This window comes from Colletotrichum godetiae (genome assembly GCF_030913485.1).
Source record: "Colletotrichum godetiae strain CBS 193.32 chromosome Unknown BDP55scaffold_5, whole genome shotgun sequence".
NCBI classification, from domain to species: Eukaryota; Fungi; Ascomycota; class Sordariomycetes; order Glomerellales; family Glomerellaceae; genus Colletotrichum; species Colletotrichum godetiae.
In genome coordinates, this window is record NW_026851253.1 from 1,525,352 (window position 1) to 1,549,553 (window position 24,202).

The 24,202-nt window shown below is 53.6% G+C and overlaps 8 protein-coding genes across 8 annotated transcripts; 5 read left to right on the forward strand and 3 right to left on the reverse strand.

Moving 5' to 3' along the window:
• Positions 1–571: 571 nt before the first annotated feature.
• Positions 572–1,692, forward strand: BDP55DRAFT_627725 (family 53 glycosyl hydrolase; the record flags this gene model as incomplete). Its single annotated transcript, XM_060571796.1, has 2 exons — positions 572–617; positions 689–1,692. 2 exons carry the CDS (start codon positions 572–574, stop codon positions 1,690–1,692), a joined length of 1,050 nt encoding a protein of 349 aa, XP_060434750.1.
• An 835-nt stretch (positions 1,693–2,527) lies between these two features.
• On the forward strand, positions 2,528–5,347 carry BDP55DRAFT_753973 (uncharacterized protein). Its single transcript, XM_060580705.1, has 4 exons — positions 2,528–3,016; positions 3,116–3,464; positions 3,487–3,508; positions 3,570–5,347. Exons 1-4 carry the CDS (start codon positions 2,900–2,902, stop codon positions 5,179–5,181), a joined length of 2,100 nt encoding a protein of 699 aa, XP_060434751.1. The 5' UTR covers positions 2,528–2,899; the 3' UTR covers positions 5,182–5,347.
• On the reverse strand, positions 5,166–5,971 carry BDP55DRAFT_649470 (uncharacterized protein). Its single transcript, XM_060573908.1, has 2 exons — positions 5,561–5,971; positions 5,166–5,491 (listed from the first exon to the last, which is right to left on the reverse strand). The coding sequence occupies exons 1-2, from the start codon at positions 5,792–5,794 to the stop codon at positions 5,330–5,332; spliced, it is 396 nt and encodes a 131-aa protein (XP_060434752.1). The 5' UTR covers positions 5,795–5,971; the 3' UTR covers positions 5,166–5,329.
• A 129-nt stretch (positions 5,972–6,100) lies between these two features.
• BDP55DRAFT_649472 (uncharacterized protein) lies at positions 6,101–7,179 on the reverse strand. Its single transcript, XM_060573909.1, has one exon. It carries the CDS (start codon positions 6,978–6,980, stop codon positions 6,456–6,458), a length of 525 nt encoding a protein of 174 aa, XP_060434753.1. The 5' UTR covers positions 6,981–7,179; the 3' UTR covers positions 6,101–6,455.
• A 1,943-nt stretch (positions 7,180–9,122) lies between these two features.
• BDP55DRAFT_317034 (uncharacterized protein) lies at positions 9,123–11,299 on the reverse strand. The gene has a single exon (XM_060566732.1). It carries the CDS (start codon positions 10,810–10,812, stop codon positions 9,457–9,459), a length of 1,356 nt encoding a protein of 451 aa, XP_060434754.1. The 5' UTR covers positions 10,813–11,299; the 3' UTR covers positions 9,123–9,456.
• A 1,731-nt stretch (positions 11,300–13,030) lies between these two features.
• On the forward strand, positions 13,031–14,531 carry BDP55DRAFT_627730 (uncharacterized protein; the record flags this gene model as incomplete). Its single annotated transcript, XM_060571797.1, has 3 exons — positions 13,031–13,064; positions 13,113–14,188; positions 14,244–14,531. 3 exons carry the CDS (start codon positions 13,031–13,033, stop codon positions 14,529–14,531), a joined length of 1,398 nt encoding a protein of 465 aa, XP_060434755.1.
• Positions 14,532–15,830: 1,299 nt separating this feature from the next.
• On the forward strand, positions 15,831–18,021 carry BDP55DRAFT_690789 (uncharacterized protein; the record flags this gene model as incomplete). The annotated part of the gene is made up of 3 exons (XM_060576905.1): positions 15,831–16,193; positions 16,285–16,839; positions 16,888–18,021. 3 exons carry the CDS (start codon positions 15,831–15,833, stop codon positions 18,019–18,021), a joined length of 2,052 nt encoding a protein of 683 aa, XP_060434756.1.
• Positions 18,022–23,115: 5,094 nt separating this feature from the next.
• On the forward strand, positions 23,116–24,054 carry BDP55DRAFT_627732 (uncharacterized protein; the record flags this gene model as incomplete). Its single annotated transcript, XM_060571798.1, has 1 exon — positions 23,116–24,054. The coding sequence occupies one exon, from the start codon at positions 23,116–23,118 to the stop codon at positions 24,052–24,054; it is 939 nt and encodes a 312-aa protein (XP_060434757.1).
• Positions 24,055–24,202: the final 148 nt, after the last annotated feature.

Here is a 24,202-nt window from a genome sequence, read left to right on the forward strand (position 1 = left end):
CGATCATCAAGTCCCTTGGTTGTTGTTAACTTGTGAATCGTTCGCCCGGAACACAATGCCCACACCATCTCAAAGTTAAGCAGCGGCCCTGGCTTACTTCAAACAAACGGCTGTGCGTCTAGCAAAGTTCTAGTCCCATTAACGTTAAACAGGCCCCACCAACACCGGCTTCAATCGTACGAATTGCGTCAACCTGATAAATGAGCCGTCCCTGAAATTTGACAAGCGCCGCATCTGCCGTGCCGATGTGCGGTCTCGTCCGGGGTCCCTTCGGGTTGCCCCCAGTCCTGCCCCTTTCATCGGGCTGGACCATGAAATGCCACTTTGACAGCTACCGCCTACCGCCAATAACGCTGCTGCTCCCTGTCAAAATCATTGATCCGCAACTAGGCTAGCCGTGCCGAGGCGCTGGTGAAATGAACCAAGCAATGAGATATCGGCGAAGGATCGAAAAGGGACGGCATGCCGCTGTGGCCCTGTGGGATAGTCGCTGCCTCAAGAACAAAACGATCGGCCCAGCCGCAAAGATTCGATGCATCTGTATCTTGTCGCTCGCTACCCAACCGCAACCATGATGAAAACGCTCTTCCTCACGGCATTGGCTGCTGGCTCAGCTGGTAGGTCGTACTCAAACCCCTGTCACACATACGATTCGCGGATACGCCCCTAACTAACTCCCGTCCCTTAGCCGCGGCGAACCTCAAGTACCATGGAATCGACTGGTCGTCCACCATCGTGGAGGAGCGTGACAAGGGCGTCACTTACAAGAACGCGCAAGGCGTCGCGAAGCCCCTGGAGGAGATCCTCGTGGCCGCCGGCGTGAACATGGTCCGTCAGCGCGTCTGGACCGTGGAAGGCGACTACGGCATCTCGTACAACATCGAGCTCGCGAAGAGAGCCAACGCCTCCGGGCTCATGTTCGGTCTCAACCTGCACTACAGCGATGGCTTCACCAACCCGGGTCTGCAGGACATCCCGACCGGCTGGCCCACGGCCATTGACGCCCTCGAGGCCCAGGTCACCAACTACACCGCTGAGGTGTGCGAGGCCTTCGCCGCCGCCGGCCTCTACCCCGAGATGATCACCATCGGCAACGAGATTGACGGAGGCATCCTCTGGCCTACCGGAAAGTACGATCAGCCCGAGAACCTCGCCCGCCTGCTGCACGCTGGCTCGGCCGCCATTCGCGCCTCTGCTTTGGGGTCGACCACGAAGATTGTTACGCACCTTGCCCACAGCTACGACGCCGACTTGCAGGACTGGTACTACGACATGCTTGTGAAGACTGGCAAGTTCACCACCGCAGATTGGGACGTCATTGCCGTGTCCTTCTACCCCTTCTGGAGCTCGGAGGCGACATTCTCTGCCCTCGAAACTGCGCTCGGAGGCCTCGCGACGCAGTACAGCAAGGAAGTTCAGGTTGTCGAGACGAACTGGCCGACCAAGTGCACATCGCCCGACACCACTTTCCCCTCAGACCAGCTTAGCATTCCGTTGAGCACGGCAGGCCAGACGGAGTACATCACCATGGTTGCGGATACCCTGAAGAAGATTCCCAATGCCACCGGTCTCAACTACTGGGAGGCTGCTTGGATTTCCAACGCCGTCTTGGGTTCCTCTTGCGAGAGTAACGTCATGTTTGATGGCACCGGAAAGGCTTACGATAGTCTGGCTGTGTTTGGCACCATTTGAGATAATCGCCCAGTTTTGTTCTTCTTTGATAGAAGAGTACTGCGATCATTGTTCATGTACATATTTCTTCAAGGTAGTTTTGTCCATCCGACAGAGATCAATCACATTACTTAAGTACATAAGCTGCCCATTTTCCTTCAACTCTCAGCACGTCCGGCAAAAGTTGGTTTCATCCATCGTTCGCTAAAGTTCTCCACTTGAGAAGTTCAATGTGTTCCTGATCTTGCAACGTTTGTGTTTATACATATAGTCTTTCTCGGGGTAGATCAATGGGGACTGTGTCCGTTATGTAATTTAACTGATAATAGACAAGAGAGCTTGCTTCGGTCTCTCCATCTACATGACAACCCCGCTTCGGAATAATGGAGCCACAAGACACGAAGCTGGCGTATTCCAACTTTTCACGCAGCCTGACGTATTCTGCATGAACAGCTCAGCCCCAGGTGTCAGCCCGTTGTCTCGGCAAACCCAGCTGGTCGAATCAAAACCAGCCAGAGACAGACATCGCCCTCCTACCCCGAAATACAAATATTCTTGGACTACGAGCCTGCTTGCGCTTACCGAGTGGCTTTGCGGCTCCCTCAATCAGAAAATGGGTATATGGGCCAAGGCGCATATGCATATACGAGCATGATTCATGGCAAGGCAAGTGGTAAGGCGTATGCGTACCTTGGCTTTAATCGGAAGGATGAGCCAATCTAAGCAATGCTTATGCAGTGTCTTCAGGAGTGGTGCTGTGATTCTTAGAAGAGGGTGGGTAAGAGTCGTCAGTTACTATAAAAGATGTCGTTACACGTGGGTACTGAGACAAGAGCCTGCTTTCATGGACACCTCACACATCGCCTCCGTTTCTTCGATGAATGATGGCTGCTACCTTGTTTGCGAAGGCGTGCGAGGCATCGGGGTAACATCGAATTTTGGCTGTGATCGCCTCATTGGCAAATGTGACATCGCGACTATTGAACGCTGTGACTCCTAGCCTCCTATCAACGCTAAGAAAGCGCTGCAGGCAGACTTACATTACCACACCGGCGACATTGGCAACTTCAGGCCAGCTCGCCTTGCATTTCTGTTATAATGCCTCATAGAGTCCATGTAGATATCTAATAAGGTAATCACGAAACTCAAACTCCTTCCCGTCAACTCGCCCACATGTAACTACCAGACTTTGTATTATCGTTCATCTCGTTGGAAACCCTCAGTCACCATGCCATCTGATCCGATGGAGATAGGGGAGGTGGACTTTCATTCCCTCGACATTTCCAGATACCAAGGCTCGGAGTATTCTGCGTCGACCACTAAAGTCGGATTAACGGTTTCGGATGTAGATGCAAAACACGAATCTCGCGAGGAGCTTCTTCCCAAAGACACTGGCTTCTCACAAGGCCCTCCAAAAACAAACCATGCTTTAGCAACGATACAGCCCAAGACCAAGTGGTGGCACAATGTCGACTCATTGCGAGACCTATGGAACTCGTCCTGGAACACATACTTGTTCCTCTTCGTCGGTATTGCCTTCGCAATCGGTCACCACGTCTTCTATCGGTCCTTGGAAGGTCGCTTGGTTCAAGACGATGAGCAGATCACTAGCATGCGGTACGGAACAGCACTAGCTTTCGCGGCAAAAGCAAGTCTTGTCATGGCCGTGTTGTCAGCGTTTCGGGAGCAGATCTGGCTCGTCGTGGGCTCAAAGTTCCTGAAAGTCACCACCCTCGACGACATGTTTGCCGCGCCAGAAACCCCCTTGTCACTCCTGAATTGGGAGTTCATCAGTCAGTAAGGCCAAGATTGCAGCCGCCCTGACGTTGTATTGCTGGTACGTTGCCACCTTTTCCACTCTCATTGCCTTATGCAAGTCAAGCTTACCCGGCAACAAGGGCATCGCCTCTTGGTGTCATCTTGACCACAAACACTCTAGCCGCCGTCCCAGGCGAAGAAGTCCAGAACACAACATGTCCCGGTGTCCGAACTCTAAACTTCAGATTCGAAGACCAAACCGACTGGCGCAACGGAGGTAAAATCGAAGATTTGAGCCAACAGTCTCTAAGCTACTGGAACAACACCAGCAGCAACAAGTCTGATCCGTATTTTTTCGACTACTACACCGCCCCCAGCGAGAACGCCGAGGAGTTCATGCATGCAAGTACTTACCTGCAACGACCTATAACGGACCAGGACACCACTTTTGAGGTATGCGAAAGAGGTTGGAACTGTACCGTCGAGATCTACTTCGTTGGCCCGGCATATCGGTGCAGAGAAGTAAGTCGAGGGGGCAAGATAAACCACACGCTATCTAGCATACGGACTTCTGTTCCTCCATTCTCCATGAACGATCTTGCCCCGAAGGGTAATTACACCTACATCGCAAACACACTCCAAGGAGAATATGCATTCCCGCAAATGGCCAAGATGAAAAAAGGCGGCATACCTGTCATGCCACCCCCCTACCCAAAACACCTCGGCGCCTTCCGAACAGAGCCGGTGATATGGATCGGCTACTCGGAGCTCAACGAGGCCTTCACGTCCGTCTACCTTAACAGCAGCGAACCCGTCCAAAACGAGGACGCCTTCACTCCAGTCCTAGTCGCTTGCGAGCACTACGAGGCTAACTACACCGCTGAAATCATCTATCGTGACGGCATGCAGCTACCGAAGATCAAGTCACGCAGGTTCCTCGCCCCGGTCGTCAACACAACCTTTTTCCCGGGGCTAGACGCAAACGATGGGACCATGGACGAAACCATTGCCGTCCCGGAAAGCAATTACATTTTACCCCAGGATGTCAAGACATACAGACGAACGGCGGGGTACCACTCAATGGGCCTTTTCCTACGCAACAAACTCAACGGGACGATCCGGGAGCCCGGCAAGGTTGAAGAGACGGGCGTGGTGCAGACCAGCCTCATCGATCACCGCTTCCACTTTGTCCGGCCAAATCTTATAGGCCTCATTGAAGCATGGTACGGGAACCTCCTCATGTCCATGTTTGCAAGACCAAGGTTCCAGGCTGTCGTCTGGGCGGCCCAGATCAACGAGCAGACTGGGATTCGGCGCACAGGACTCGGGCCGAAGACGGATTATCTTTACCCATGCGTGCGTTCACGGCCAGCTATACGATTTCACTATCGCACATCCACATTAGTAGGCGTGTATGGCATCCTCATTTCCCTGGCTTTACTTGGAGCCATGGCCGGCGCTATGGCTATCCGGAGAAATGCCGGATCCAGGGGTACTCGCTTCTCTGACATTATCGAAGCAACAAGAGGTCCAGAACTGGATAAGATGAGCCTGAGAGCATATAAACTGAGACTGAGAACAACATCGATTACTTCCAAAACGCCGAGGTTGGGTTATGGAAAGCTCAAGTCACTCATGGATGGCGAGAATGGGGTTAAGTCAAGCGAGGACCATACCTGTAGGATTGGATTCGGGTTTCAGGGCGACGTAGAACAGCCCCGGGATACTGCAAGACGAGGGAAGGATAGTTGAAGGATATAACGTTACAGCTCGATATCAACAGCTGCATATATGCGTCTTCTACCGTGGCCATAGGTCAATACACGAGTGATTTGGTATCATAAAGTACAAGTCCGTCAAGCTCATCTGCGCTCATCATACAAGTGCCAGGTCAAAGACCTTACAGAGCCTTGTCCAAAGTTCCCTTCTTCACAAAGTCCTTTGTCGCAAACTCTCTCTCGCCACCAGTGGTAATGTTCTTGTTCTTAGCCAAGCCCTGAGGGTCTCCAGCGGCCGTGTCAACAGCAGAGTTGAACTTTCCACGAATTACTTCGCCCATTCCCTATAGGTCTAGCATCAGCATCTAAATCACGTCTTCGACCGTGGCTTGATATATATCGGTGATACTTACGTGTCCCTGCGCAAAGGCGCCCTTGATCTGCTGCCCGATGCCGCCGCTGTGCGTCGTCGGCGCATCACCGCCACCGATCGTGCTTGTAGCGGCTCTGGAGGTCGAGTGCGCTGCTGGAACCTGGCCGGTTGCCGTAGTATGAGAAGTTGCCGTGTTAACATTGGGGTTCTCGTATGTGTTTGCGGTGCCGGCGGTCTCGGCGTTGAGAGCTGCAGGATTCGTGTTTGTGGCCATGTTGACGGTTGTTCTGATAGATTGTGGTTTTTTAACGGCGGGTCAATGGACTGAATCAATATGAAATATTCGGTACTTGCTTCTTCTCAGAATGTCATGTACTATTCTATGATAATACCTTGGTCACTTAAATACGAAAAAGAGTTGGTCGTTAGCTTCTTTGAACCTGGTCTTGTGATGCACCAAGGGGTGACGTCACGATAGCGCAAACTTGCCTTGTGGAGGTCGTCGATCTGTGGACCGTCGGATCCGGGTTGCCGCATGGATTGATTTCAGCCTCAATACGTCTCGTGACTTCTATCACACTTATTTCGTCCGTTTAAGAATATTCCATGGAATTAAATCGATCATGCCGGCATATCATCATATTTATTCCGCCCAAATCCAGACGGTGAAAGACTATCTGAAAACATGCCATGAACAGGCCGTGTGTTTCTGTGAGACTAGTTGTAGGTATTACAAAAGAAAATGCCTTGCTGGGAGGCCGGTGAGATACCCTCGTCTATGCAAAGAAAACGTCACATCCACCTGTCGAGGATGTATGATACCAGGATGCCACCTTGACAAAGAAAAGGTTCAAGCATATTTATCCTATCCACATCACCATGCCCCTCGTTCCCTCAACCCTCGTCCGGAAGTCGGTTATTAGCTGCGTTGACCTTTACAATGCCCCCAAGACGAAAACCATACCAACAAAGGACCAAACCCATCTTGACACCTCAACCCTCTCTCCAGCACCATAGTATCCCCGGCCGCCGCCCCAACCACCTCCACCATTCCCCCATCCCCAAGAGGCATCGAGTTCACACTCTCCATCGAAATCAATAGTATCCGTCCTTCCGATAGGCGAGCAGACAGGCGACGATGAAGATGATGACTCGGCAGGGTCATCGCTATTCCCGGTGCATGAGTTCACGGTGCTCCATGTCCCGTTGAGGCAGTACTGGAACGAATCCGAAAGACAGTTGTATTGGCCCTCATACCCCTCGCAGGACGTCTCGGCAGCGATGGCAAGGTGCGAAAGATCCTCTATGACTGTTGTGTCTCTTGCTTGTTTGTCGAGGCCTGGTTCTGGGACTGGGGAGGGTGTCGCAAATGTGCGGTCGACTAGGAGGGCTAGAACGAAGAAGACGAGGAGGGTCGAAAGAACGCTTTTGCGTCTGCATGGTTGAAGGCGTGAGAACATGTCGAGAAAGTTTTCAGAAATGTGGCTGAAGCTGTTGTCTACTGCTTTGAAGAAGAGGAAAGGCTTGGATTCGGGAAGAAAGGAAACAGAGAGAGATTAGTTCCCTTCAGCTCGATGTAGGATGTTGTGCGCGAGAAGGCTGAGACGAGCGTGTAAGTCGGCACATGGGCAAACAAACCTTACTCAAGGAGCACCCCGAGTATATACCCCCTCTTCTCCCCCTCTTTTCAGCTGGAAGACTATACTTAGAGTTGGCCGAGAAAGGACCCGAGGCCAGCCCAGTCCAACAAGTCCTCCAGACCCATCGAGGAATGACGAAGTTGATCAACAGTCTCCTTTACTACCTCCGTCTTCAGTGTCATCCTGGCAGGCTCGTGAAGAGACTATGACTGTCAACACATGTCGAACCCCCCTCGCTCCCGCCATATTGTCTCAGAAACTAGCTCCTATCGCCGTGAGACTGTCGGAGCTTGGGTTCGTCGGAACAAGGCACCGGACCGTCGCTGAGTTGTCAGCTGGACCAGAGTAGTGATGGTCAAGACGTGTAAACGTGTTATTGGGCCGTGGTTGTCTAGCTCGTTCATCGGGCAAAATTTCAAGGTGAAGTTTCCCATCAGCCTGATGCGCAAACAGCTGCAGGAGAGAAAATAGCATGGATCCTACGAGCTCTAGTCATGTAGATCGGCCAAGCAAGGTGTATTTCTCTTAAGCTTACACTCTAGCTTCCCTACCAAGACCTCCTCCTAAATTCTCCGGGAGTTGTCATGCATGAACGGACTCCCGTGGCACGGATTCGTCGGCACAGACCTGGCTCACCTTACGCCCGCCCTCTGCCCCATATCGATTGTAGAGGTTGCGAGCAAGCCCGCACACCTGCAGGAACCCGACTCAGTTCACAACTGTACAGGCAAGACATGATGGACATCTTCTGTTTCCTAGGTGTGGGTGACTGATCATCTCCAGGTGTGAAGCTAAACAAATGCAGAGTAGGAACGCATTCCAGGAAACCCATGAACCGGTTCGTGATGTCCAACGTGTTCTCGCGTTGGTTGATGGTGCTAGTCGGTTAGCGTTGGCGCTACTTTTCCTTCCGCGCACCAATGAGGTGACCGATGCCTACAGTTTCTGGAAGGCTAGCCAGCGGATAGTCGTCTCCTTATGGAAAAAAATGTGAAGCGGAAATTCTCTTGGTGTTGTGGTAACATTGCAGCTATGTTACGCTGAGCTGCGGCCTGGCATGCATTGCCCTACGTGACCCGACTTCCTCCGCATACATGTAGAATCGTTCCCAGGGACAAAGGTGAAGCGACGATGAAAATATGGATAAGAAGGATTCTCATCCCAAACGGATTCCAAAAGTCGAGGTTGTAATAGACAGAAGTCTGCCTAGGCAAAGTAACGCAAACGTCCAAGCCGGAAGCAAGTCGGGCTTGGTGAGCGGGAGTCGTCCCTCACATATGCCAAACCTCAACACGTCTAATTTCGTCATTGAAGCTCCCTAGAAGGCCCCCCAAAAACGAACCCATCATCATATCTGCCCTTTGATTCTCCGGCCGTGATATCTCCCAGCACTCGCATGCGAAGCGGAAGATTAAGAAGACCTCTTCGCCGCATTAGCCCGTCGTTCGCGAGCAACCCAGGCCAGGAGATAGTAACCCCCAATACCCAAAACCAAAAAGTCGGCAATAAAGAGAACAGGTCCCGCAATAGCACCGCGTGGCGTGGCGGGCATGGTGTTGCTGGTGTGATGATCACTCGTGTCATTCCAGCTGGCACTTTTGCTTCCCTTCATAAGAGGGTGCTTGGCGGCCATGATCTCGATTGGGAGATAGTACTCACGATGTAAAGGATGATTGGCGCTTTGTATTGCAGGTGAGGTGCGTGTGGCTGATGAGATCAAGTCTCGAGATGATGGCACACATGAACCAGACACTTGTAAGTCTTCCTGCCTCTCATTCTGATCTCTCGAATGGCGGGCATTTAAACGTAGGTTGGCGGCTTCAATTCTTCAGCTTCTGATTGCTTGCGACGAGGGCAGTATTTTTCGTCGCGTTTCGGGTACAACCCACACCTCTTTGATGGTCATGTCTTGGTCGGCATTGCAGTTGACATTGTAACTACGGCATTCTGCTTCAAGCACGTGGGAGAACGAGTTATCATATGTAACGGTTTGTTGAGTATGTACAAGTTCTATCTTATTAGACATTAGGAAACCCATTGATGACAGCGCTTTCCAGCTCTTGGTCTGTGCTGCTGTGAGCTCTCTTCCCACAGTCCGAGATGGCCCTTGGCCATGAACTATGCGTCGTTTCTCAGGGCTCGTTTGCACGTGCTGCTCATGCTTTGTGATATCAGACAACCTCCCATGTTCTAGCAGAACCAAATACGCCATGCTGGGAATATGCAAAACCCTTGAACAGTACACCAGATATAAGTCGTCTCTTCAATAATAGACAAAGGAAACCGGACCTCTGCTTCATCGGCGATAGCGAGGGGTTGCGCTGGCAGTGCCGTTCCACTCGGGGTACTTGGTGGTAGACCAGTCACCATCGTCAAAGCTCGTCGTGGACTCTGGGATCGAGGACGACGTTGTCACGCTGATGATGCTGGTGACGAAGGTTGAGGGTTGAGGGAAAGAGCTGGGCGTCTGCACCCATGATGTTTGGTAGGTGGTCTCATAGATCTGGGTGGGAGTCGGAAGCGTGTAGGTTTCCGTGACACTCGTACTAGTAGAGGACCAGGATGTTGTCGTCGAGATTGAGGATGATGAGGTCGTATTGGGCGGAAGGACAGAAGACGGCTCCATAGGGGGAGCTACATACGATGTCGGCTGAACCGGGGTTGCCGTGGGCGGGGGAGGCTGGATGACAACTGCTGAAGACTCAACCGGCGTCGATACCGGCACACTTGGAGCAGCCCACGTTGCTGATGACTGAGGGGGCACCACAATGACCTCGGAGGAGCTGGAGAGTGCGGCTGCTGAGGATGATGCTGAAGATGGAGCAACAGATGTCCATGTTGAAGGAGGAGGCTCGACTGCTCCCGTGGAGGGGCTGACGGACGGCGCCGGAGACGCACTTGGGGTAGCCTGAGTTCCAGTCGAAGGAGGAGGAGGCACAACGACGGCGGTGGACGAGCCGACAGGTGCTGAAGATGGTGCCACTGGGGTTTCTGTGGAGGGCGGCAGCTCGATAGCAGATGTTGATGGCGACGAAGGCACAGGCGAAGCTGGGCCAGGCGACGCCGACGTCTCGCTTGATGGAGGAGGCAACACGACAGGGGCGCTCGAGGATGGTGTCGGGGTCGACGAAGGAACGACAACGCTCGATGGGATGTCAGGCGTCGTTGTTGATGAAGGAGCTGGCTGGGCAGACTCTGATACTTGAGTTGACGGTGCAGCGGAAGACGGCGCTGGCTCGGCAGAACTTGGCGGAGGGCCAGCTGGCGGTGTGGCTGCTGCTGTCGTGGGCGTGGCAGTCAAATGTGTTGATTCTGGGGTAGGCTTCACACTTGGGTAGACAGTGACGGTTGCTGGGCCGCTGTCCGTAGTGCCATCGACGTTCACGATAATGAGGGATGTAGATGTCGTCTGTACTGGAGACGAGATCTCGGTGACGGTATCCGTGACTCTTTCTGTCACCGTGGTCTGAACCGGCGACCTGGTGATGGTGACGACTGCCGGGTCGGTGCTGGGACTTCCCTCGACATTGACAACCGAGTATGTCTTTGTTGGCTTTGTGCCACGAAGATGTAAGAGACGATCGATGAGGGGGATCGCGTTTGCTGCTGTGGAGACGGATAGCAGCAGCGGGAGGGAAGCAGAGGGGCGCATCTTGACGATGAACCAGCAGCTGCTGGCGGTGTGATGTGTTTGAGAGAACTCGTCTCAAGTCTGGTGCCTCAAGTTGACAGGCCTAGTAGATGCTGTGCTTGCTGTCGCTGCAGGATGAAAAACGGACCTTGACAGGATGGTGGACATTGATGTCGATCGAATACGAATAGTTGCAAAAGCGACTGTAGGGTATACGAGAAAAAACTGGAGAAGCAAAAGGAAAAGCAAACAGAAGGATGCGCGGGAGCCATGGTGGTTTTACTGCGCTGCACTAGCAAACGCGGATGGCTGGGTGAGGGAAGCTCGGAAAAGATCGTGATGGGAAATGGTGGTGGTTGGGAGGTTGGAGATGGCTCCATTTTGGTAATAGTGCAGCTTCCAAGGCGATTTGACAGTTGATCCAGGGGTTCCAGGTTCCTTTGGATGGAGGGGTAGGCTGGTTGGCCAGGGACACAGCGACACAACGGCACCAATGGCGGGGGAGCAACAGGCCCAAATGGCCCCTAAAAGGCCCAGGAAGGTGATGGGAGGTGGGCAGCAGCCAGGCACGCGTGGCACGCCAGGTACGGGCTGGGTTGAACGGCTCGCTTAGTTTACCGAGGTGGATCCAGTTAAGCCAATGAGAGCCCGTGAACGACGGCTGCCCAGCCACCCGCGTTCCTGTTGCTGTTGCAACTCAGCTAGGTAGGAGATTCGACACAGCAGCGTCTAGACCTCGCAAGGAGTTGAGAGGCATGCGTCCAACGTTTGGTCAAAGTGGCAGGTGCAAGAGTGAAACCTTCAACGGCAAATGGCCACAAGGGACGAGATTCCCATTCGCATTGCGGGCTGGTGGCGTGCCTTGTCGAACCACATCTCAGCACATGCTCTCGATGCTAGATTCCCAAGGTATGGAGGCTTCGTTATGTAATCACTGGCCACCGGGCACCGACCACCAGCCACAAGTCACCCGGAAGGTAAAGCCGAGGTCTGTCAGCAAGTGGCTGTGTAGCTGGAAGCGCCACTTGCCGATGGCCCATGCATCGGAACCTTAGCCTGTGGCTTGCCCCTGCGTCTTCCTTTCCCTCTTCCAGACGAACCCTTCCTTCAACTCTCCGCTCCGCTCCCACCGCAGCACCGCTGGCGCTTCTATCTGCCCGGTCCACCTCCTAAGCTTCTTCACAAGAAACACCCGCCAAAGTCGTGCATGGGCAAGGAAGCTCTGGCCCCCAGGGCCCAGCGTGCATGTCATCTCGTAGGGCAGCAGGGTCGCCGTCGATCACACCTTGCGCGTTTGTTTGCTCTACTTCGTACTCTCTCCTCTCTAGCTCTGGATATTTGTACTGATTAAAGGTCTGCAGCATCTCGAACTATGTCTTTCTACCCCGAATCAATGCCTCATTCTTTATGCAGTAAATAGTGAACAAACATACCCAGCACCCTCGCATCGGACTGCAGCAATGGCGGACAGGAACCGAGACATTTGGCAGTGTTACCTCGATTACGCATCTCTGTGGCGCTGACAGCAGCTCAGCAGGGTTGGCGCCTTGGGGAATGGAAACATTTGGACGTTCTGGTCGCTTTCTGTGGACCTCATCGCACTGCCCACGCCGCCCAGAAGTCGGTTTTAATCTTCCAGGTGGATGACGTTGAGCTTCTCTGCTGGGCGCGTGCCTACTAAGCCACCACACCAGCCTGGGCAGACCGTCTCGCAGCCCAATGACTTTGGCTTTCTGCTGCTGACTGCTGGGGAACAGCTCCGCGTTCGGGTCGACTCGTCGGATTCGATCTACCACCTTAGCTCAAGCTCTTACCACCAAAAGGAAGCAGGTGACGGCCGGAAAGGATCACTTCCAGCTTCCCCTCTCAGCAATAGCAGAGGGCCCAAACACGCAATTCTTGCCTCAGCAGCAGACTCACAGCCACACACTCGTCTCGTCGCCGTCACCTCGCTTGACTCTTGAGACCCCGTCGTGTCCGTCCGCCGCATGTAAGCTTTAAAATAAGCTACGCCGCCCAGTCCCATCTACGATTCTCTCATCCGACTTTCCGTCTTCTTGCATCTCGTCACCTTGTGCTGCCCCGCAGTCATTTACACAGTAGAACATCTACGAATACGCAATTCACCTTTCCCTAACATCCAATACCCCGCCCCCGCCGACCTCTGACGCAAACGCGCCCCCCGATTCACCCGGCATCGTCAACCGATCGAACTCTGCGCGTCGCATTCTAGACTTAAATGTCCTATCCAGGCCAGTACGGCTACGGCGCCCGTAAGTTGCATTCCGCGCCAATGCGATCCTCCTACGCTTGCTCTCTAGATCCTGACACCGATTTAGAGCCTCACGGCCAGGGCTACGGCCAGCAGTACCCGCCTCCTCAGCAGGGAGGCTACGGCGGATCACCATACCCTCCTCAAGGAGGCCAGTATCCTCCTCCTCAAGGCCCTCCACCCGGCCAATATGGTGCACCTCCTCAACAGGGCGGGTACTATCAACAACCTCCTCAGGGCCAGTATCCCCCGCAAGGCGGACACTACCCCCCTCCCCAAGGTCCTCCGCCAGGCCAGTACCCGCCCCATGGCGGCGCATACGGCGCGCCTCCCCCGATTCCTCCTTCGCCCTATGGCGGACACTCCCCCGCGCCCGGGGGCTACGGCGCACCACCAAATCAGTCGTATGGCGCTCCCCCGCCTCAGCACTACGGACCCCCGACCCCCGCGTCTATGGGATACGGCGCTCCGCAGATTATCCAGTGGGACGCCACGCCTGACGCGACGACGGCGCGCAACGCAATGAAGGGCTTTGGTACAGACGAGAAGACTCTCATTCGATGTCTGGCTACCAAGGACCCTCTGCAGATCGATGCCATCAGAACGGCGTTCAACAGGAACTTCAGACGCGATCTCGAGCAAGACATCAAGAAGGAGACAAGCAGTTGGTTCCAAAAGGGCTTGGTGTCTGTCGCCCGCGGCCCTCTCCGCTCCGACATCTACAACCTATACGAGGCAATGGATGGAGCCGGCACAAAGGAGAGCGTCCTCAACGACGTTCTCCTTGGCCGGTCGAATGCGGACATGCAGGCGATCAAGAGCGCATACCAGCAAACCTTCAAGAGGCGCCTTGAGGACGACGTCAAGGGCGATCTCAGCATGAAGACAGAGAGGCATTTCCTCATCGTTCTCGGTGCCAACAGGGCAGAAGACTCGGCGCCTGTTGTGCCGCAGCAAGTTGACTCTGATGTCATGGAGTTATACAAGGCCACTGAGGGCAAGGTTGGCACGGATGAGATGCTTGTTTGCAGCATCCTGAGCACCCGCAACGACAACCAAATCCGCGCCATCAACCAGGCCTATGAGCAAAAGTTTAGGAGGAAGCTTGAGGAAGTGATCAAGAAGGTAAGCCAGCCCACTGAACGTGCACGCCAGACCTGATGCTAACTTCGCGCGATAGGAATTCTCTGGACACATGGAGGATGCCCTTCTCTTCCAGCTCCGCAATGCTGTTGACAAGTACATGCACGCCGCCAAGCTCCTGGAGGACTCGATGGCCGGGCTCGGCACCAAGGATCATCTTCTCGTCGCGCGCGTGGTGCGTTTCCACTGGGACAAGAACATGCTCGCCAACGTCAAGGGCGCGTACCAGGCAAGGTACAACCGCAGTTTGGCGAGCAGGATCAGGGGCGAGACGAGCGGCGATTATCAGAGGTTGATGTTGGCGTGTATTGGCGAGAACATATGAGCAGTGATACGCGCGCGGAGTGCGAGACTGAATGATACCCCTGGGCTGGGACGGACTTTTCATGAGATAATGGCTGAGAATGATGGATGGACGAATGGGTTGGGAGGCCGTGAGTGTCTATGATGGCTGAGCTCGCAACGAGCAGAGACAATAGGATACTCGAGATGATTATCAATAGTGTGCTGTGATGTCATTCTGGACTCTGTTCTGGGCTTGCAATACAACAGCTCTTTCAAGGTTCTTTGGGTGGTGACACAATACCTCCATGTTTGTTCTCGGCGCCAAAGACGCTGTCGATTTCTTATGCCTACCAACCTTACCCAAAAAATCTCGGTTGCATGTAATTTTCAATGTCGCAATGCTTTGGGGTCGCTCAAGTGCTGACCAGGTTTTGCTGCTCATCACGGTGGCCCGAATCATGTGCGCCGCCTGCGGATTCACAGGTTGCGACAATATGTGGAGAGACTTTATTGCGACTTATTAATAAATGGGCTAAAAATGTTACTTTTTCCGTAGTAATTGCTCCAATTTAACGGCAAATCCTGAGCCGGACAATTTGATTGGGTGCACCGAGTCCAAGCGTCTTATATGTACTTCGCGAATGTGTGACAGATTCTCATGTCATGATAAAGCATCGGAAAGTGCACCCAATCAAAACGGACCTCAAGGGGTAAAAGCGGGTCTTTCCTGCCAAGAGCGCTATAGCGAGATATAGCACCTTCTTTGGTCCATACTTATAGCGCTCTCAAGGCCCCCATCCTTCTAAAATTGTCACGCTAATTAATTTTTCTACTAATCAAGACGTGGCCCCTCCTCCGCCCTAACTTTCCCTACTTTTTCACCTTTACTTAACGAATCCGTGCTCCACCACGACTGCCCACTTGCGCGGCACTTCGACGACGACGACGACGACGACCTGGCACCCACGATCAAGATCGCGAACTCGGGATCGACGTCAAACAACGCGTTTGATAGAAGATTGACGCGTCAAATCGTGGACAGTGAGTCGCTTCTTCTTTTCTCATTATTGAACCGTCACTGACACTTATAAAAAGGTTGCACCTGACCGTCTCTGGTTTATTAACGACGATCTCATTCAACCAGAGTCATTCCTTTTTTAACCAGTGTACTTGGCTTATTGACCATCATCTTCCACTCCCCGGCTTGGCCACAATATCACTTCCGACGAAGTGACCAAGAGGCTGGCCAAAGATGGCATCACCAATGATGCAGCAGCCTCCCATGGCCAACCGTGGCGCTTTCAGCCATGGACCAGTTCGCCAATCCGCATCACCAGTCATGCCGGCAAACCATTTGAATGGGAACGGCGCCCGTCCTGGCACCGCTTCGCATTCTCCCGTCTTTCATCAGCCGTCGCAACCAACTTCAGCTCCCAAGCAAACGCCGGTTTCTGTCCCTGTACCAGGTGCCGCGGATGGGGTCAAGCCCCCTGTTGTCCCTGTCACCTCTGATATTCCGCAAGGAACTCAGTCAGCGTCGCCTCAGCTTAGCAATAATCTCGATAAGAAAAAGAGATTTCACGACGACTACGCTCGCCTCTCCGCTGCTATTCAAGAGGCCGACCCGGATGCCGTTAGGCGTGCCATTCGGGACAACCATCCCAAGTGCCTACTTGGCTCACACTATCACCTGGCTTTTCTTGTAAGTACTTGTCGCGGGTGTGGCATCGCATATTCTAGGAAGGAGAATTGAGAGGCTCTTAACGAATTACGCATGACTGACCGTTGGGCAGATGAACGTCACCATGCACCAAGCCGACGTGGGAATCTTCCAGAGAGCCGTCAGGGACTTTGGCGCAAGGTTTCTGGAGGCCGGCAAGCACGAGCTTGTCAATGCCATGACCCCGGCTGATATCGATGAGGTGGCGGACAAGATTCTCGCCAAAGCCTCGGACACGTTTCTCGACAGGGCTCTCGTAGCTCGTCTACGCACTATCCAGGCACGCCGACTTGTCAATGCCCTGGCGCGAGCGGAGAGACTCGGATACGATGCTGCGGACATTGTCGAGAATGAACATGTCATCCCCTCCTTGCCTGGAACCACCCCTGCGGCTCCTGCTCAACAACAACAACAACAACAGCAGCAGCAGCAGCACTTGCAGCACCAGCAACAGCAGCACCAGCAGCTTCAACAACAACAGCAAGTTGCCCTCGCACGAACGAACTCCTTTCAGAGTGTCAACCAAAAGCCAGAGCTCCCTGTGCAACCCCTGGAGCCAGCAGATCCGGCCAACCCGCAGTGCATCTATTGTCATCGAACCTTCCCAGGGGTATCCGCCTACCAGCATGTAAGTGATGGTTCCGGTGGTGACCAAGGACAAGCTAACCGTCAGCAGCACGTCAAGAAGAAGATCTGCGTCAAGACGTCTCCGTTATCGAGATCAACTAGTGAGGCGTACATGTGCCCTCACTGCGCGCAAAGATTTGGCGGCATGGCTGGCTTGCAATACCACATGCTCAACAAGGTGTGCGGCGACTTTGGCGAAGTTATCAAGGATGATATTGCGTCGATTCCAAAGTCGTCCCTGCCACCACCTATCCTTAACCCACCCGTCAAACGTCCAGCGCCAGCTTCCGATAGTACCCCGACGTACATCACATCCGGGACCAACAGCCCAGCGCACACAACCCCCATGCCATCAAACTCCCAAACACCTCGTGCCAGCTCTCAGGCAGTTGATCTCTCCAACGCTCCACTGGGCACCCCTCAACACAAGGATATGGCCCATCTCACAGTCCATCAAATCGAGGCACTGAAGGGCGAGCTGCAGCTGGCCGAGGAGCAGTTCAAGATGAAAATTGACGCTGCGCAGAAGGCCGGCGGTGACCCCGATGAACTACAAAAGAAGCTTGCGGGATTTAAAAACTCATACGCATGCAAGCAGTCCACTATCCGCAAGAAGTATGGCATCAAGCTGCGCCAGCGACGCAATCGCGAGGAGATGGAGGCGGAACGCCAGCGCATGGGCATACCTGATGGTGTACCGCGCACGATACCAACGCCGAGTAAAGAGGGCCATGCTGACAAGCGAGCTCGTCTCAATGGCGAGGGTGATGCGTCGACGACGCAGACTTCACGGAACGTCACGCCGATCCAGACAGTCGCGGTGACGGACATGGCAAACGGTCTTAACGGTTCCAACGCGACGGCCGCCACACAGGATCCGACGGCGAGCATGTCGCAGCCGCCTGCGTCCGCACAGCCTATGGCCAGCCGGCCGCCGCCGTCGACATATCACCAAGGCAACTACAGAGTTGAGGTACACGTTCCAAGCCCGTCGAAAAAGATCGGGGCTGCTGCTCCAGACGAGAGTTTGATGGACAACACGCCATCGAGGGCGTCGTCCAGTGGCGGTATGACGGCAGAGCAGCTCCTCAAGCAGATGCGGGGCGGTGCTGGAGCCCCCATTGAGCTGAACGACGAAGAGAGCTCCTCTGAATCAGACTCTAGCTCTGATGAAGAAGAGTGAGCGCATGGTCAGATATTACAAGTGTGCTTTTTGGCGATTCTTTTTACATCAGCATTGTTTTGCGACGAGATTTGCCATCTCGTAGGACTCGGCAGACTTGTTCCGCCGAGAGATGAAGAGGGAGTATTTGCATTATCTGGACGCCAACATTCAGTCACTATTTCCCGGACTGCGACGATTCGGATACCCCCTCATTCCTCATTTTCGGGACAGGTATCGGAACATACTAGAAGGCGTTGAGGCATTAGCGGTACTTATTTTGAGATTTTTTAGACAATCCCACGGGAGATGTCGATGTCATTGAAGAGGTTCGTGGTCTTTGCTACAATGGCTCTGCGGTCGCATCGTCTCTGGTCTGTCTGTAAGAGCCTTTAACCTGGGAGGCTTGCAAGGGACTATTGACGTACAGGGGTCCAGATGACCAACTTACAAGGCGGGCAGACATTTCAACGTTAATTGCAAATAAAGACAGCGATCACAAACATGTGCCTGTCCCCTTGATGAATGTGATGTGGCTCGGAGACGTGTGATCGACAATCATGCAGGGTCGGCATTGAAGACCTGTCTCTGTGTATTTCATGTGCTGCCGCATGGGTACGACGACTCATAGTCCATGCTCCCTGCCTACATTAACGGACATGCCAGATAATTCGCACTCGGAGGGCCAGGCATTCGGGGGGGGGAAGTCTTCGGAGGTGACTGTTTAGTTTTGAGATGCTCGCTTTTAGGACAAAAGTTTAAATGAGGCCATGGGAGGGAGGCAAGGGAAACAGAACGGGCTGTTGTTTTCATAGGTGATATTGCGAGTAGCTTTAGGGGTGCAGGGCGAAACGAAGCCAGGTGTTGGGTCTATTTGCGAAATCGTGCAGCTTAGCTAGGTCTCGAGCGTTGCAGATGCAGCAAGGTCTAGAGACGGAGAGCTGCGGACGCAAGTTGGCTTGACCGAGGTGAGTGAATGACTTGTGATGGTGATGTGATGGCAGGTGACGGGTGGTGCGTGCTGGAGCCGTACCCGTGCTGTGGGCGATCGGACGGGTGTCAAGACGTCAAGACTCCAAGAGATGTGAAGAGGTGTCATTCATGTCATGGCAGCTTGGACTCTCGGACCGCGGACGGATTGACGGGAGGGTTTCACTTCACCGAGGATGGCAGCTGCTAAAGATGCCGCTACCGCGCAGTGCATTGCAGGATCAAGGAGTGCGTCGCGCTTTGTATTTGTTCTTCTGGGATACCTGATGTTTGCAGGCTCCAAGCGTTTTTGGGCCCTTGGTTCGAATGACTGGAGGCGCGTAGGTAATGGAGGGAAGGTGTCGTGACCGAAGTATATGGTTGCGTCAGTTTTTGTTCGGTCAGGTCAATTTGGTTATGCAGCTCAGGCTACTACTCTACTACTATACGAGCAATCATGATTGTTGGGGATCGCGGTTGACCCGACCATGGCGGCTCTACCCTAGCTGACTTGACCGAAGAATGCGTGGTCGAAATACCTTCACTTCATGGTCGGGTCAGATCAACTCACAATGCCCACGTCAGGTCAACTCACGGTACCCACGTCAGGTCAGGTCAAGCATGTGAGCAATGGTCGGCTCAGCTGTGGTCAACCCCCGAAGTGCAGGGTTCACACAGCTTGCCTCGCACTGATGAGATTAAGCGTATTGATTTGAGTTCCAGGGGTTGTTCATTTCATCAATCAGGCCCGGGCGTCCGCGCGCAATGAGACTTTTGTTGGAATTGAAAATAGGAAAGCGACTCACGGGCAATTATTGGTGTTTGTTGCATTTTGTTCACATTCAGCTTTGTCATCATTCTCGTCACTCAAATTCATGATGAATTGGCGCGTGTGACTGAGCGCTCATTCATTAAATCCATGGGGTGTTCGCGATGTATACCCAGCATGGAACAGTGAAGGGGTGATACTATGTAGACGACTGGCGAAGAGGCGCTGTGAGTTTGAGGAGATCGGGTTGCGAGGTTAGATGAAGGGTTCGGGGGCATCGGGAGGAGAGATAAAGAGGGTGGTCAATGTGAAACGTAGGAACGGTCCCTGGAAATTATGTGTTAAAGTGGCGCTTCGGAATGGTTCGTGGGCACGCCGGTTTACGCCACTCGAGAGTGCCGCCGATGAGTGGGATTCACTCAGTCGAGACCCCCCGATCTCAAGGACAAGCACGACAAGTTCTGATGGGAGGGGCTCTGATGAGTGGATGTGACGCTGGTAGGGTTGAGTTGTTCAGCGTTGGATTGGAGGGGATGTGGGTGGGATTGATCACTGAAGTGAGATGTTTATTTAATGAAACGATGAAACATTTCAACGGCATACAGCATTGCTAAGGTAAAGGCTTCGTTCTTCATTGAGGGGTGAGCCAAGAGTTCATCAACGTCGCGTCACCAAGCCAAGAGACGCACTCGTGTAGTGAATCCTTTCCAGACATGTTCATCGACAGGACTAATGTTCATCCTCAGAACCCATCCCCTCGCATGCAGTCCAGTCACTCTACAATCTGTAATGAACATCAGTCACTCAGGACCATTGACTGGGTTACAACCCACAACGCGGCAAAATGGAGAGAAAAGGGGGGTCCAAGAGGGGCCGCCCACGGCGCGGTAACATCCAATGAAGCGCCGGCCGGGAAGGGTACGGAGTTACTTGGCGTCGCTAGCCCGGGACAGCACCTCAGTTACTCCCCGGGCCCTGGGCCCCCTCGAAGACGATATCCCAGTGTCGACTTGCACGTTGCACGAGATATTCGTTGGCTTGGGGGTGTCATTCGCTACGGATACTTGGACTGCACTGCAGATGTGCAGTGCCTGTGGTGCCTGCATGTTGCCTCCCGCGTCCTGCATGCTGCGGTCGTCCAGGTTCAGGCCCAGCGGTTCAGCAGTTCGCACTCTCTTAGCAAACATCATACAGAAGGAAGCGCGGAGGTCCCCCAGGTCTAAATGTCGTTCGGGGACGAAGCTCGGGAGGAAGCCCCGTCATTTGGCTGAGGCGTCGGCCCGTCGTCTGATGCTAAGACTCTTGCTGGAGGTTGAGCATTGAGCAGTGGCACTCGTGGACGGACCCCTGGGCGGGGGGACTCGAGGAGGGCTCTAGCTCCTTGCTTGACTGATGTCTGTCTCTTGTCTCTACGTTTGGCATGTTGACTGGCCTTCAATGTTCCCGTCCGTGTCTGGGCCCTGGGGGGGCTGCGGGCTGGATCATGGATGGGAGGGATATGTGCCAGCAGCCAATGTGGTGCCAGACGGACGCCCGATGAGACCCTATCCCGCCCCAAGGTGCATGGTAACTTGGCGTAACTTGGCCCAAAGGCTTGCATGTAAGGTACAAGCAGGTCCGTCCCTTGGTGATCTTCCGCGGGACGAGTGGTAAGTGCCGGGTTCTGTGGTTTTCCCTTGTGGAGATGATGGAGAGTAGTGTAGCTCCGTCACTTCGTCTGTGATTCATCTTGAATTTGCGTTGGATTCTGTGGTCTCGACTCTTAAGCCCTTGGATGTTTCTTGTTTTCTCGTTTGTTTCTTTCTCTTCTCTTTTTTTCTTTCTCCCTCTCTTCGTTACCTCGGCTTTTGTTGTTCCTCGACTTGACAAACGAGGCCTTCTTTTCATCCATTTTTGAAGTTGAACTTTAGTTCGTGGGGTTTGCCAACTTTTGTTTGTGAATTACCCTTTTCAGCCAGCCAGCCTGTGCTTCCAAATCCATTCCACCCCACCACGCCCATCATCCCGAGTCACGAAACGAGGAACGGCACTTGGCCTCTGCGACGGCCTGTCTTTAGACGTGTTGATCAGTCCGGAGTCCCTGTTTCCAGATACCATCGGCTGGAAACACGAATAATCTTCTATTCGTTGCTTGGAGACCGCTTTGAGCCAGCCTCTTGTTGCTGTTGTTGTTGTTGAATCTCGAGACCCCGCCGGCGTCGAGGAAAGTATATCGGGATTTTGAGAGATCTCATCGGACTCCACTACATTTTACCCCCGCCGCCGAATTCGGACACGACTTGCGAGCGAGCCGAAAACCTCTACGATATTATTCGAATCGTATGCTATCGAGCTTGGAACCCATGGAAACCTGAAAGAAAGAAACCTGGCATTATTCATCCGTCGTTGGTGAGCAGCAAAAAAAAGAGAAGTCCAGGTCCAGGATACAATCAAGTGCACGCACTCGAGCCCATCACCGGTCACAGCGTTCGAAACGAGGAGACCCCCCCTCCACTCTTTTTCCCCTGCGGACGAAGGAAAACCAAAGATAAATTCATGCGAAAAACAGGTCGATAAGCATATCCAAGGAGATCCTATTCGGGAGCAGATCCGAAACATCAGACTGAAGTTGTGAAGCGCGGACGACAGCGACGCTGTAAGAGAGGGACAAGGGACGAGAGGCGCGGCGGGCTGTCATTGACTGCTTGGTCTGGTTTCTTTTCCTGCGTCTGGCTGCAGTCTGGCGTGTTTGCGAGGTTTGAGTCTTGTCAGTGTTTCCCATTGGGGTTTCTTGAGTCGAGAGGTCCGGGAGTCCATTTCGGTCGCCGAAGGGATACTTAACATCTTTGTTTCCGGTTCCCTTGAAGGACTTTTTTGAGAAAGGTTCAGGTGTAAGCAGCTATTTGCTTTGCTTCCCCCGTCTTTCGAAACGGTGCAACTAAAAGCAGCAGCAGCAGCAGCAGCATCGACTCGACCACGGACCGTTGCGATAATCGAAATCGACTACGACAAGGCCAGCGAGCCGAGGGTGTTTCGCCAACTCCAAGCGAAAAAAGGGAAGAGTTTGGTCCGCGTCGCATCGCATTCAAGCCGCTTCTTTGTGGTGTTGGGTGCACACGGCGATTGGTGGGGTTGCAATCTCTCGACGAGAAGTCTGAGAGAGAAAAGAGCGAGTGGACTTTGGAAGGGACGGGTGGCCCCCTGGAGGGAAATTGCACGGCTGCACCGTTGGTGCTTGATCGCCGCCGGCTGTCACTTTTGCTTTTCTTAACAGCGGTGCTAAGAAAAGCTGACCTAAGAAAGGGAAGCTTAGGTAAGGAGGCCAGCACCTTGGAGCACCTCGGAAGCGAGGAACAGAGGGAGAAATACCGCCAAAAAGAGAGAGAAAGGCGACAAAAATGTGGGGCGCCTCTTCAGGTGAAAGTCGCGGTGGAGCGGGGGCGGGGCCAACCGCTATAACGGGCCTGCAATTAGAGGGCAGGGTGGGTCCGGGGACCGACGCCCTATCAAGGTCCCAGTCAGGTACCAACAACGGTAGCGGTGGTGCCGGCGGTGCTGCTATTAACGGTTATGGACAAGGTGGCAGTGGTGGTGCAGGCGCAGTTGGTGCAGGAGTTGGTGGTGCAATTGGCCGTCGGACGAGCAGCCTGAAAACGACGGGCAGCCCTCAAAAGAAGTTGACGCCGCCGCCACAGCTACGCGAGAGGAATCTTCTCAAGTCTGGTTTTGTTTCTGTCGCTGGTTCTCTCTCTTCCGTTACTGGCTCTGTCACGCGCGAACGCGAAGGACACCTTGGAGGAGCTCATCCCTACCACCGCCAATCATCCACTTCAACATCCCAGCAGCCACAACCACAACTAGAACACCAACACCAACACCAACACCAACACCAACACCAACACCACACGTCAACCTCGACATCATCCTCGACGACAACACAACAAACCAGGGTACATTTACGAGGAGGAGGAAGCGCCGGTCCACACCAGCATCAGCAGCAATACCAACCCGTCCAGCCATATCAGTACCAGGTTCCCGGGCGAGAACGAGGACCACCACCAGCTCCAACATCGGGAGCTGCATCTCGAAGCAGAGACACCATTGCCAACTACAACAGGCTCCGTCGCGAGACCCAGCACAACTCCACGAGCACTCTGCACCACCAGAACTACTGGCCCGATAACTTTCGCAACCCCCGCGGCGGACTCGGCATCGAGCACAGCAACAACGCCACTAGATCTAATTCAATAGCGACGAACCCAAGAAACGACAACCAACCCCGAACCGGAGGGATCCAGAAACTTGCTCTTGAAGAGAGTGGTGTTGCTGAAGAGTGAGTATTTCCACATGCATCCCCACAATTACACGATTCCACGATGTTCCACCCAACCAAAACACACGGTGCAAATGTGACGAGAGGAAAGAGGAAAGAGGGAGTAGCAGGAGAGAGCGAAGAAATGGAAGGATCATCACACCACGGCAGGG